Below are 13,970 nucleotides of genomic sequence, written 5' to 3'. Positions count from 1 at the left end.
ACACACACACACACACACACACACACACACACACACACACACACACAGAGTAAGAAAAGAAAAAGAGAGGAAAGAAGACAAAAGTAGACTTTGAATCTAGGTAATATTATTATCTGTTAGTTTTGTAGCTTTTCCCTTGGTTCAAATACACAAACAAATAAATTCTTTGTTTCCCACCATTAGGGCAATGTGGTGGCTTTTTGTTGGGGATCTAGTTTGGAATTTCCCTCTTGTGTTCCTTGGGATCTCTTTGGGAAAATGGGGATTACAATCATAACACTGCTTTAAGGCACCACAGAGGCTATCTGATTCAGCTTTCTCATCTTATGCATTAAAAACAAAACAAAAAACACCTAAGGATTGCCCAAGTTACAGCAGAGTTTGACTGTTTAAATTTAGGCCTCTGGACTGTATATCAGAAATTCCCTTTCCATTACATCACCCTGATCCTCAGAGAGAAAATAATGATTGTGTTAGTATGCTATGGAGAATATGCTTTCATTGAAAACAGGATGTAGGTAAATAACTCCTACATATTTAAATATTTTCTCTGATTTAGTACCGAAGTATTAAAGCACCTGGTTAAAAATACATGTTTAAAATCAAGATGCAAATACATTGTAAATGGCAGATTGCCTAGATATATATCTTGTCCTTAAAGACTTATTATAGTTTTGTACTTAAGAGTTTTAAACTGCACTAAGACTTTTGGTACAGCCTGTATCTCATTCTATTTGCTTTTTGGAGGCATGGTACACAGATGACTTTTTTTTTAACTTCTTGTTGCTGTTATTATTAAGTATTGATTTTGTTTCTTCCTCCTTTCAGGGAAGAGCCTGGATCAGAGTAGCACTCATGGAAAAACATTTATCCGAATATATCTCCACAGCTCTGAGAGACTTCAAAACAACCAGGTTTATAAAAGCCCCCCCTTTTTTATCATTTTGACAATTTTTTGTAGGTATAACATGAAGACTTAGCTTTAGGAATGGATTTAAGAGTTTTATTTGGTTTCTGTGATCCCAGACTGCTTTATTCTCCCTGTTTTCATACTTCCCCAATAGGTTCCTTCCTCTGCTCTCAGGAAAATGTGATTCCCTTTGGAGATACGTTTCTGTCTCTGAACATTTTCTCAGGCTGTACCTTATGCTTGGAATGCTCTCCCTCTAGGTTCACCAAAATCATTCTCTTTGTTCAAACTGTTATTCATGAAGCTTTCCCTGATCAGTTTCCAGAGAGGTATAGTAAATTCCCTCCTTGTGTACAATTCCCATCTTTTCTTCTACACCACATCTCACAGTATGTGCTCACTTTTCTGCTTCTACCCAATGTTAATGCATCATTTAAAAAAATTGTAACTAATTTACTTATTTAATTCTTGTGCAGTTATTGTTTCCTCCTGATGTTTTCTGCATCAGTGTTGTCTCTTCTAAACTTGCAGAGGTCAGGGACTATGTTTAATTAACATAGTACAAAGGCTCATTCTGTGTGCAAGGTAAAGACAGGTGTTTTATATACATAGAATATGTATATATATATGTGTGTATATATATATATATATATACACACACACATACATACATATATATATATATATTAGGGTAGCACTTATGTGGTTAGTCTTTTGGGTCCCAGCTAGTCTTTTTAAGGACTGACTCACTGGACTCTGTGTTAAATACTGAAGAATTTTGACTTTCCTCCTTTCTTATTGGAGAGAACAACACAAAAATGCACAAAATAGAAAATACACAAAAACACACGCTACATACACTAAGTACACAAAAAACCCACAAAAATCAAGAATACGAAATAGGAGTTGTAAAAAAATGTAAAACCCTATTGCTATCTTAAGTGGAGTACCCTTCTTGTAAGTTATTGCACTGATGATGGTATTTATTATCAATGTCCTGAGATATTGGTTTTAATAAAGAAAAAATGGCAGCGTGAAGAAATGGAAGCTTTCCTAGTGCCTTAAAGCAGAAACTGGACACTAAACTCCAGTGTCTTGGCTCCCAGTCTTTGCAAGACCCTTTTTGGAGGAGGCTGCCGTGTTTGATGTTCTAGAACAGCTTGGGATAAGCAGCTTCTAGATGCTAGGAAGGGTTATTCTTTGGGTCATCCCAGATTTGGTTTCTTTTCCTTTGGGGGCACATACTTTGAGGTACTATGGTTGTGAGACTCTTGACTTGCTGTAAAGCTAGGAAGAAACTCTTTAATATATCTTATATTTTTTCAGTTAAAAAAAAGAGAGTTGAGACTTCAAGAAAGCTAAGTGTGGGAAATAATTACTATTTTGATTTTACTAAAGTCATTAAAACCAATGTTTTTAACCTAGGATATTTCCAAGGATAGATTGTAGATAAAATGACACCTTTACAGAAAATGGTCTTGGAGATTTACTTATATTTTTCTCTTATATAAAATATTTGGATTTAAAGATTATTTTATCAATCATTACTAATAATTAAGTTGAATTAGTAAATTTAAATATCAAAATAAATAGTTTTGAGAATCCTTAACCCTTGGGTTCCATGGACACATTTCATGGGGTCTGTGAACTTGGATGGGAAAAACAATTACATCTTTTATTTCCACTGACCTCTAACTGAAAGTCAGGATTTCCTTCAATTATTTTAAAACATGATTCTGAAAAAGGGTCCTGTGGCTTCACCAGACTGCCAAAGAGGGCCACAACATACAGTTGAGAAGTCCTTTTTTAGACTCTAGATTTGGAAAATGCCAAACCAAGGATTTTAGTATAATTAAAACAAAATTAAATTTTATCTCCATATATAAATATATACACACATAGATGCTTATTGATTCTATCACATGAATTTTAAGGGCATAATTTTTACCATAAAGTATCCAGTAATGTATTGGGCATAAGTCGATATTCATAACCTCTACCTTGGTTTAAGGGATTGGGCTGAGTGAAAATATTGTTCAAATAGGATATTTTTGGAAGCAGTCTTTTAAATATTTACAGGGAAATGCTTGTTGCCCTGCTCTGAGGTGTTAGCCTTCCTTTTTGTTGTAAAGGAAATGATTTAGCTGCTTTCTTATATGCTGTTCAAAGAAAACTTTCTAGGCATTTTTTGCATCTATATTAACCAGTATTTTATTTCTGGAAGGTGGTCTGGAATTTTAGTTTTATTGAGCCAGGTGTTGTCTTTCAAGGGGAGATTGTTTTCCCACAGAAATGGCTCATTGACGTAGAGGAGAGATGAGTAGATGAACAGTTGTATCGGCCCCCCACTCCCCTGAGCTGTACAATTGAAAACAAAATAAAAGCCAGAAGGCTCATTATGGCTTTTGTTTCAAACTGAAGCATTCCTCCAGAAGCCAAACTAAATAATGCCTTGATTATAAATTGTTTTGACTGAAAAAAAAAAAACCACTACCAAAAAGAAAAAGAAAACACTTAGAAAAATGACTTTGACAAATGCCGAACATAAAACACAATATTGGAAATAGTTGTAATCCTTACCTTTGCCTTGGCTGTAGCCCCACCAATAAAAGCTGTGTAGACAGAGGTGACAAACAGCACTGGCCTTCTAGCCTGGGAGCACCTAAATCAAGTGGATTTCTTCTTGTTCTGCCCTTCACAGATAAAGAGTAATGAAATCCTAAAAAGTGGTGATCCAGGAGTTCACCCCAGTGCAGGAGGAGGAGCTTCATGAGCCAAGGTGGGCAAGCTGGAAAGCGCTGACCAGTGAGAATCCTAGGATGGGCTAGGAAGGGAGGGGATAAAGTAAGGCTCCTTCTTGGAAAGCCCCATACATGCCTGTTGCTGCAGAGCAGCAGAGAAGTTCAGTGGACCTCTTTGCTAGGATGGAGCTGATCATGGTGAGGAAATGTAATAAAATCTCAAGGAGTTTCATTTGGGGAGGGTGGGGTTTGCTTGGCTTGGGCTGCCATTGGAAAATGGGCACAGCTGGTAGTTGACAAGGAGAGTTAGAACCTGAAGCTGAAAAAAATGGGGAATTGTATATTGGTAGGTATCAGGAAAGAACAGTGGGCCTTCAAGGGACCAGTTTTCTGAAAGCAAAGGTTTGTCCAGGTCACCCCCTTACTCATCAAACTCCAGCAGCTCCCTGTTGTCTCTATGAACATGTGTAAATTCCACCATTTGGCATTCAAATCCTTGGAACAACCTGTTCTCCTCCTATCTTTTCAGCCTTCTTCAACATTATTTCCCTTCCCACACTTTACAGGCCAGCCACAAGGGTCTTCTTGCTGTTCCTTAAACATGGCACCCAGGCAATCAACAAGAATTTATTAAACCCCCACTATATCCCAGGTGTTCTGCTACTTGATGGGGGATGCAGAGATGAAAGCACTCAGGGATCTTATATTTTATTTATATTTATATTTATATTTATATTTACATTTTAGCCTAGATTCCTGGTTTCTTTAAAGACTCCACTCACAAGCTGCCTTCTCTATGAAACTTTCTAGGTCCCTCTAGGTCTCCCATTAAAGTTAAGTTATATCTATTTTATATACTTTTAAGTATGTACATATTGTCTCACTTGTTAGAATGTAAGGTCCTACCAGAAGAACAATTTATACAATAACAGCAACATTGTAAAGGCAAACAACTTTGAAAGATTTAAAAACTCTGATCAACACAATGCCCAACCACATTTCCAAAGTACTGATGATGAAGCAGGCTACCCATCTCTAGAGAGAAAGATGAGGCACTCAGTGGATACAGAATGAGCCATACATTTTTCAACATGGTCAATGTAGGAATTCATTTTGCTGAGACTGTCCGTGTTTGTTACAAGAATTTTGTTTTTATTTTCCAGTGAAGGAAGAAGTGAGAAGATTTAAGAAATACTTGTTAATTAGGTGAAAAAAGTAAAATAAAAGTTACATTGAAAATATAAGCTCTTTGGGGGTAGGTACTGTGTCCTTTCATTTTTGTATCTGTAGCCTTTAGCACAGTATCTGACACGTAAGTGCTTAACACATGCTTGTTGATTGATTGAGTTATATTCTGAGAAGTTAAATTGTGGAAATAAATGAGAAGTTGAACTCTTTCCCTCTCCACCCACTCCCCCAAGTACATCATAACTCATTCCTCCTTCCCCCGCCCCTCACTGACTGACAAATTAGTTAGAGATTAAAGTTGGAGGAGAATCCAAAATATTGGAAATTTTAAAATAGATTGGAGAAGTTTTCCATAAAAATTTAGATGAATAAACATGAGACAGATATATTATAGCTATAAGGTAATAACATTTGGTTATTTTGTAGGTTTATGGCCATCCATCCTTCTAATTTACTTTGTTAATTATGATAAGTACATACTGTCTAAAAATGAACAAGTGTTTATTTTCAAGGAGTATATGACTTTTTCCAAGTACTTATATTAGGGACAAAGGGAGGAGAATTTAACTGTAATACCAGAATTTGTTGAGTTGTTATGGAAAAAAAATTAGTTCATTCATGCCATTTATAGTTATGGTAAAATAGAATAGAAACAAATCACCAAAATGTTTCACTAACTAAAAGAACTCTTGTGGTCTGTAGTTGCATAAAAGTATTCTTATATTTGAGATACAACATTAAAAAGGAATCTGTGTAGGTTTATGAAAGTTAGTCATGGAATGATATTTTTTGGTTTGTTTTGCATGTGTGATTTTTGGGTTTGGTGTTTTTTGTTCTGTTTTGTTTTTTGGTATAAGGAATGCCTACTGAAGAAACTCCCTCTACCAATGTAGATTGGAAATTATTTTATAAATTATAATCTTAGAGAGTTATCTAGGGGCACTGAGAATGTAAGCGATTTACCCACAGTCATATAATTTGTATCTATGAGGCAGGCCTTGAATGCAGGCCTTTGAGGCCAGCTCTGTACTCTATTTACCACACTTGACTTCTTTTCAAGGAATAAAGGAGATAAATTATGAATAATTTTATAACTGAAGAAAAGATATTGTGGGTGGAATATGAAAATCAGAACCCATCTGAGTAATGAAAGGATATTTTTGTTCTTTGAGTCAGCATGTGTCTCAAATCTAAAGATGAAGCCCAAGTGCTTCTGAGTTTAAAACTCCTAATATTCTGATAAATTCTAATACTGGTGGTGGGGAGAAATGATTCTTAATAGGGAAAAAAAATTATGTAATGACTCAGAACTTAGCAGCCCTCTATGACTCATATTTTAATAGTTTTATCATCAGCTTATGTGTTATAAATAATAATAAATATTCATTGAAGACCCATGCCTAGGACAGTGCCTTATCAACTACAGTAGCTTCATAAATGCTTGCTGGATTTGGGGACATCAGGGATGAGCACTGGACTGTGTGCGTTATTCTTGTAGTCAAAGGTAGAGATCAATCAGCTTAGCCAGCTGGGCAGAGAATTCACCTACAAGGAGCAAATGGTCCATAGTTTGTCTTCTTCCTCTGTCACTTTGGGAGAATTAGAAGCTATCATTAATTTAGTGGAAAATCTTCCTTTTTTCTGTCAAAAATCATTTGGATAGCTGACTAAATTTCACAGACCAACTACATTTCATGTATGATTTTTTTTTTTAGGCAATTGGGGTTAAGTGACTTGCCCAGGGTCACACAGCTAGTGTCAAGTGTTTGATCTGAGGCTGGATTTGAACTTAGGTCCTCCTGACTTCAAGGCTGTTGCTGTATCCACTGAGCCACCTAGCTGCCCCCATATGTGATTTTTTTTTTATTTTTAGGCAGTTGGGGTTAAGTGACTTGCCCAGGGTCACACAGCTAGTAAGTGTCAAGTGTTTGGTCTGAGGCCGGATTTGAACTCAGGTCCTCCTGCCTTCAGGGCCAGTGCTCTATCCACTGTGCCACCTAGCTGCCCCCCATATGTGATTTTTTAAGGGTTTATTATTCACCAAGAGTGGCAGTGTGGTGTAGTAAATAGAGAACTAGTTTTGAGGAAAGAAAGGTGTGGGATGAAACCCACATATATGTATGAGTATATGTATATACATGTACACACACACATCTCTAATAAGAGATGAAGCACTAACCACTGGAAAGGGCAGGAAAGGCTTACTAGATATTGGAATCCCTCAGCTAAGGGAGTACATAAGGCTGGAGTGTTAAGCTCGAGTCACCTGACTGAGCACCTTCAATGTCAGATTGACAAGTTTGTATCCTATTCTAGAGGCAAAAGGGAACCACTACAGGATTCTAATCAGGACAGTGATATGGTCAGATCTGTACCTTAGGAAGATTATTTTTAGTAGCTAAGCTGCTAAAATGGCAGGATCAGTTAGAGAGAGTTTGGAGTCAGGGATACCAGTTAAGAGGCTACTACATTAATTCAAATGAGAAGTAATAATGGCCTGAGCTAGGATGGCTATATGAGTAGAGAGAGGGAGCTCGATTCAAGCATTGTTTTGAAGACAGAATCAACACAACTTAACCAACTGTTTGGATTTCAGGTGTGAGGGAGAAGGAAGAGTCAATGATGATTCCTAGGTTATGAACCTGGGTGATTGGGAAGATGGTAGTGCTCTCAGGGGAAATAGGGAAGTATAGAGGAGGGATGGATTTTGTGGAGGTGATCATGTCTCATTTGGCCATGTTGAGTTTGAGTTGCCAATGTGACTTACAGGTGGAGATGTCCAGGCAATTGGTACTACAGAACTAAAGTTCCTGTAGGAAAGGGAGAAACTCAGCCTAGATATATAGATTTGAGAATTAATTGTGCATATAAAGGTGGTAATTGAGCCCCCAGGAGTTGATAAGATGATCAAGAAAGAACATGAATAGATGAGAAGCAGGCTTAGGAAAGAACATTCAGGGACATTCACACTTGAGACGCGGGAGATAATGATATCAGCATTGAGTTGGAGGAGTTCTTGGACTGGTGGGAGGAAGAGTAGGCTAGAATTAGGGCACAGAAGCAAAAGAAGAGTGTTCAGGAGGAGCAAGTGAGCCTCTCAGTAGCTTTTGACACAGTTGACGAGAAATGGGAGGACTAAGACAAGGCCAACGGGTTGAGCAGTTAGGAGATTGTTGGCAACCATGGAGAGACCGGTTCAGTTAAGTGGCAGGGTTCGAGTGTAGGCTATAAAAGCTGAAAAGTGAGTAGTTGAAGAGAAAGGACAGGCAGTGACTATAGATAGTTTTGTGGGAGTTTGACATTGAAAGCGAGGCTAGATCTAGGATAAGTAAACCCAAAGGACTTTAGCCCTTTCGTGACCAAAAGCGTTTAAATAACCTCGCAGGAAGTTGTACAGAATGGAATCCATAGCAAAGTATCATCGTGGAGAGTAGCATGAAATTCCAGTATTTTTCAGCTGTAGTGCAGCCTAGTCGCCATCGGTGATTTCTTTGGTGATGAGAATTCCTGGTAAGGAAACTCTCCGTAGGAATGGAAAACCGCAACTGCTCGTTACCTGATAGTCAGAGAGTTTCCTGGGGCACTAAGTGATTGGCCTACACCCTGTGTTGGAAATGGAATTTGAACCTGGGTCTTTCTAACTCCCAAGTTCAGCAATCTATTGATTATGCCATACTTCCTCCACATGCCTCCGTTATAGATATACATTACCAATGAGCCAAGTACATGTGGAAGTACAGTTACTTCTTAGATTCTTTTCTGATTCCTTAAATGTCTTAATGGTAAGAAAAAATGAGTGTACCTCCAAAAACAAAATGAACAGGCTTTTTGCTGTTCAGAGTAAGGAGCTTAGCATGTATTTGCTTTCTAACAAAAAACATTTTTAAAGAAAAGGGTTAATTTACCGTTGGAACTAATTTGCTTTATAGGTTTTTTAAGCTTGAGAACAGTTCCTCTGGAATATCTTTTGGAATATATTTTTGAAGTTCACTATGTTATTTTGGTTAGGTTCTTGTTATAGAAATATTTTCTTTAGGACAAAGAAATATTTTTCAAGAAAGAAAGGGAATGTCTTGAAGTTCGTATTTGAATATTATTTGAATTAGTCACCCTGGATTCTTATCTTCTCTCATTTGTTGTATATTCTTGTTGACATGGCCAAATCTCATTTGTGCCTCAATTTTTCCATGAGAAAAAATGGGAAAGATAGTATTTATTTGTAATCATGTGAAATCCTTTGAAATTGTTGGTATTTGGAATCCAATTTCTAGTAAAAAAATATTGACACCTCAGGTGTGATTATCAAAGGTTAAGACACATACAAAGACTTCCAAAGAAGATAAAAACTCAGAGGTTTTGGTAGCAAAGGACATCTCTCTCTGTCTCTCGGTGACTACCTAGAGGACCTTGTGGAATCAGTCAGCAAGTACTTACTAAAAGCCTTCTCTAAATGGTGTGCTATGTTAGGCACTGAGTATGCAAAGACAAAAGTGAGATAGTCCCTGGCCTCCAAGAGTTTATAGTGTAGTTGGGGGAGATGTGCGTATGGATGTGTGTGTGTATATATATAAAATCATGTTATTTTGGAAGGAGAGTGCTGGCACCTAGTGAGATTGGGAAAAGCTTTATGTGGCACATGGGCTGAGCATTGGAGGAAACCAGGGATTCTGAGAGGGTCAGGCAGGGAGTTGCAATGCATTTTGGTGAAGATCTTTTGTGTATGATGGATGCCATTGGCAGTGTCTGGGGAAACCTATGGACCCTTTCTCAGAATAATGGCTTTTGATGCAAAAAATAAAATACATACCCTTACAAAGGAAACCACCTATATTGAAACACAGCTATCAAAATAATAATAATAATAATAACAGCAACAATAATGATGATAATGATAATAGTTCATAGACCTCTGCAGAGGATGACATTGACACCTTTTCCCTTGGAATTAGTAATATACCTTAGTGCTTCCTCTAGTAACAGCATTTATACAGTCATTCAAGGTTTGCAAAGTGCTTTATATGTTATCTCATTTGATCCTCACAACAACCTTGTGAGATTGGTGCTATTATTACCCCCTTTAACAGATGAAGAAACTGAGGCTGAGAGAGGTTAAGGGACTTGGTCAGGAGTAGCTGTGTTATCCTGACCAAGTCCCTTAACCTCTCTCAGCCTCAATCTCCTTCCTGAAAATGTATTGCCTGCCTTATAGACAGAGAGTAAGTAACTGTCTTTTATTTTTTCTGTGTCTTTTGTTTATTTAAAAATCTATATTAAGTATTACAATATTAACAAATTGTTTTTTTCTATTTTCCTTCTTGGATTTAAAATGAGTTCCATGTATGTGAAAAAGTAAACAAGGAAGATGCTACTCCTAAATAGATTTAGTGAAATCTTCTTATGAAAACAAATTACATTCTTCATTGCCTGTGTTAATGTAAATACTAATTTAAAGACTTCTGATGATAACTCATTAGATCAAATTAGTTGTATCTTGGTTCATTAGTATTATTTTGTTACAAGGTTTCCACTTATTATCATCTCATTAATAAACCTCTACTAAAGTCCAATTCAGCTACCTCAGCATGACATGAAGGTGACTGATTCTTGAAGGTGATGCTAGCCAAGCATAGATTCTGACATGTGCTACCAAGCTGGAAAGGCTGCTGGTCTACTTCTTATGATAAGACTGTGCATCTGTCATCAGAGGACCAGCCTAAGTAAATACAGAGAAGCTTTTTACTAGAAGATTGGCCCCTAGGTTGGAGTTAATTTCTTGGGACACAACTTAATTTCATAGAACACGGAGGCATGGGAGGGGTTGTCATCATGATTGTTAGAGGGAATACATGCTTTATCCAAACATGGATAAAACAACAGATTTTGGATGCATTAACATAATAGGTTAAAATTCCCTGAAGTCTCCTATTTTAGCAAGTGCTTTAGGATTCATATCTCAGCTTTTCATAAATATTCTTCTTAACATTAATGAAAAAAAGGAGCCTTGACTGAATTTAGACCAACATGGCTTCCTTATTCAGATTTGGCAGTGACATTGACCAATAAACTTTTTTTCATATATCATTCATTACTCTGGCATCTTATCTATCCTATCATCCCTGCAGTATTGAAGGTTAGAATATTTTGCAAAAGTTAGGCTTTCTAGAGTTTTATTTTGTTTTGTCTTTTAATAGCTAAAAAAAAAGTCATCAATAGAAAACATAAGCATTGATCTATGTGTGTTCTGAGACCTAAGAAAAGTCAGACTCCAAGCATAAAACGTTTTAATTGCTTCTTTTAAACATTTTCCTGTGTATCTGTAGCCAGAGAACTCTGAATATGTAGGCAGATATGATATAAGAATAATATAGGACCTAGTAAGATGTAGGTATAAACTATGGACCCAACAGTTTGTAAAAACTTTGCTAAACTCCTATGAATGGAAAAGAATTTCATAGATTGAATTAGCATTTTGGCATTATTGAAAAATACTGATGACTTTAGGTCCATTAACAATTTTTAAAGAATACGTGTAAATGGTTTTTCATATATCTTATAAAGCCTAATAAGTTTAAGTTTTTATTTTAAATAAATCACATAAAGAACCACAGTTATTATTGAGTCCGTTGTTCTTTATATCAAATTTGTTTGCTTTTAATTAGTTTGTACATTCAACTGTTTCATTTTTTCCAGGAGATTTTATGAAGATGGAGCCATTGTCTTGGGTGAAGAAGCAAATATGCTTGCTGGCATGCTGCTTGGACTCAATGCTATTGATTTTAGGTATTTTTCTGTCAAGTTCTATATAGCTTTTAATATTCTCCCATATAATTTTTTTCAACACAATGGGTCCTACTTTTATTTTATTGTTTTTAGTTTACATGTATGCAAAAGGATTTATATTGTTTGAATTTGGGGGGGGTTGGCGGGAGGATGATCTAAACCTGTGATTTTATCAAGGTAGGGAACTCCTTGTGTGGAAATAATAATGATCAATAAATAACGTTTATGTAGTGCTCACTCTGTGTCATGTACTGGCACGTAATAGGTGCTTAATAAATGTTTATTGATCGTTTATTATTATTTCATTTGATCCTCACAGCTACCCTACAAAATAGGTGTTGTTATTATCTCTATTTGACAGATGAGGAAACTGAGGCAAATAGCCAGAATCACATGACTGATAAGTGTATGAGATCAGCTTTGAGCTCAGGTCTTCCTGATTCCAGGTCTGACACTATCCACTGTGCTACCTGGCTTCCCCAAATGGTAGAAATTCTGTCCACCAGTGCAGATCAGCAGATGTTTAGCAACTTGGAGGCTTAAATGACAGCACACGGTCACACAGTATGGGTCTGAGGCAGGACATGAATTTTCCTTATTCTACAGCTGGCCCTCTATAGGTTTTGCTATGCTGCCTCTTATCACATGCTTAGGTCCTGATATTTGATTAACATTCCATTTTTTTTGTTCCAAATCTTGATGGTAAAAATTCTAAAAATGGCTTGTTTTCAGAAGAGAGTTTGACTCAAATGAAACTTGAGTCGCTGATGAGTAGCTGGCGTCTGGCTCTTATGCAGCCGCTGCACAAATCTTTAGGGCTCTCATACCAAGCACAGGAGTATGATCTGACTCCCTCTGCCTGGATCGGAATGTCTCACTTAGATGAGTTTTTCTTGAATGGGGCATGGGGGTTGGGTGGTGAGGGAGAGAGAATGTCTTTAATGTAGGAAGAGATGGATTAAAATGGCTTCTACACTGATATGAACAAGATCTTGGCATGGTATTTTAAGCCCTTCTGGTTTTTTTTTTTTAATTCCTAAGATTATACAATATTGGAAATTGACTCTTACTTTGATCACACTAACTTGGTTAGATTTTCTAGATCGGAAGTTCCAAAAAGTGATAGTGTACTATCTGCTACAGTACTGCTACTGAAAGAGGCAGTGTGGTATAATGGGTAGAGTACTGGACTTGGAGTTGGCAAGATCTGAGTTCAAAGTTCACCTCTAATACTTCCAAGCATTGGACCATGGATAAGTTACTAACCCTCTGTGAGTCTCAGACAGCTCTTTCAAAGTCCACAGACAGTTTCAATCTGTGCTGGTGGAGGGAGTTCCTATGCCAAAAAAATCACAAGGACTTGACATGTTGACTTACTATTGCATTTACTTCTGAAGGCAATATTTCCTTTTGATTTAGCTTTTACCATACACAATCTTTAACCGAGATATAATGTCATAAAAAGATTGCATAGCAAAGAAGTTATTCCTTCATTCTTTTGAAGTATCAGGACACCATAGAAATTGTACAGTTAGAAAAACTGAGATCATGTTAATGAAGTGGATGTGAGGGGTAAGTGAAAAAAAATCTTAAGGATTTGATAAAAAAAAAACAATGATAGCTCATGGTTACTGAGTTCCCTTTAATTAGAATGTAAAATAAACATATTCTTTAAAAAAATTGTTGTTCTTTTCATTGCGTTAAGCATAGCCTCCTTTTAAACTCATTGCTACCCATCTTAATTCATGAAAATGGGTGCTCTGTAAACTTAACTAGTCTAGGATGATGAATTCATTTAGACTGGGCATAACATTGATGTGGCTAGGGTTGTAGACTTGATCTTTTTGAGAATAGGGTTTCACATGAATACCATCACTACCATTGGCTGATTATCTCTTCAGTGTGTACCATTGATCACAAGAGAAACCTGGCCAAAAAATATGGATTAAAAAAATGGATGGCTATGGGTTATCTTATAAGCAACTGAAAGTTCATGTATCATCTATTCATAGAATCATTTCTGTAAAGAAAAGAGAGTGAATATACACAAACTGTGTTCCATTTCCATTCCAGGTTTATTTTAGGTGGGTAGGCACAATTGAACTGAATGAATAAAATGTTTAGAGAATTATGAGCTATAGAATAATAAAAAATTAAGATTTCTCTTTGAAAGTATAGTCCATGCTCTATTAATAGTCTGAATTGCTTGCTTGTAGAATATTAATAATTTTCTTTTTCATGATCTTTGTTACTAAAGGTAATTTCCATGACTTTTATATCTCTAAACTAAAAAACTTTCTTGATTCTTGTCACCCAAAGTCAGAAATCTTTTAATTTTTTTTGTAAGGAGC

General features: G+C 36.5%; 1 protein-coding gene across 3 annotated transcripts in view; it reads left to right on the top strand.

Annotated features, from left to right (window-relative positions):
* The window catches only part of RUNDC3B (RUN domain containing 3B), a 123,558-nt gene that overhangs the window by 63,183 nt on the left and 46,405 nt on the right, over positions 1-13,970 (top strand). For all 3 annotated transcript variants that reach the window (XM_027847934.1, XM_027847933.1, XM_027847932.1), the window contains 2 exons: positions 829-914; positions 11,530-11,619. In XM_027847934.1, the coding sequence (XP_027703735.1) occupies positions 829-914; positions 11,530-11,619 (176 nt within the window). The remainder of the gene's footprint in view (positions 1-828; positions 915-11,529; positions 11,620-13,970) is intronic.

The sequence above is a fragment of the Vombatus ursinus genome, unplaced genomic scaffold (genome assembly GCF_900497805.2).
Source record: "Vombatus ursinus unplaced genomic scaffold, bare-nosed wombat genome assembly UNPS02005459.1, whole genome shotgun sequence".
NCBI lineage: Eukaryota > Metazoa > Chordata > Mammalia > Diprotodontia > Vombatidae > Vombatus > Vombatus ursinus.
The sequence above is the reverse complement of the archived record's forward strand: the minus strand, read 5'-3'. Positions and strand labels throughout refer to the sequence as shown.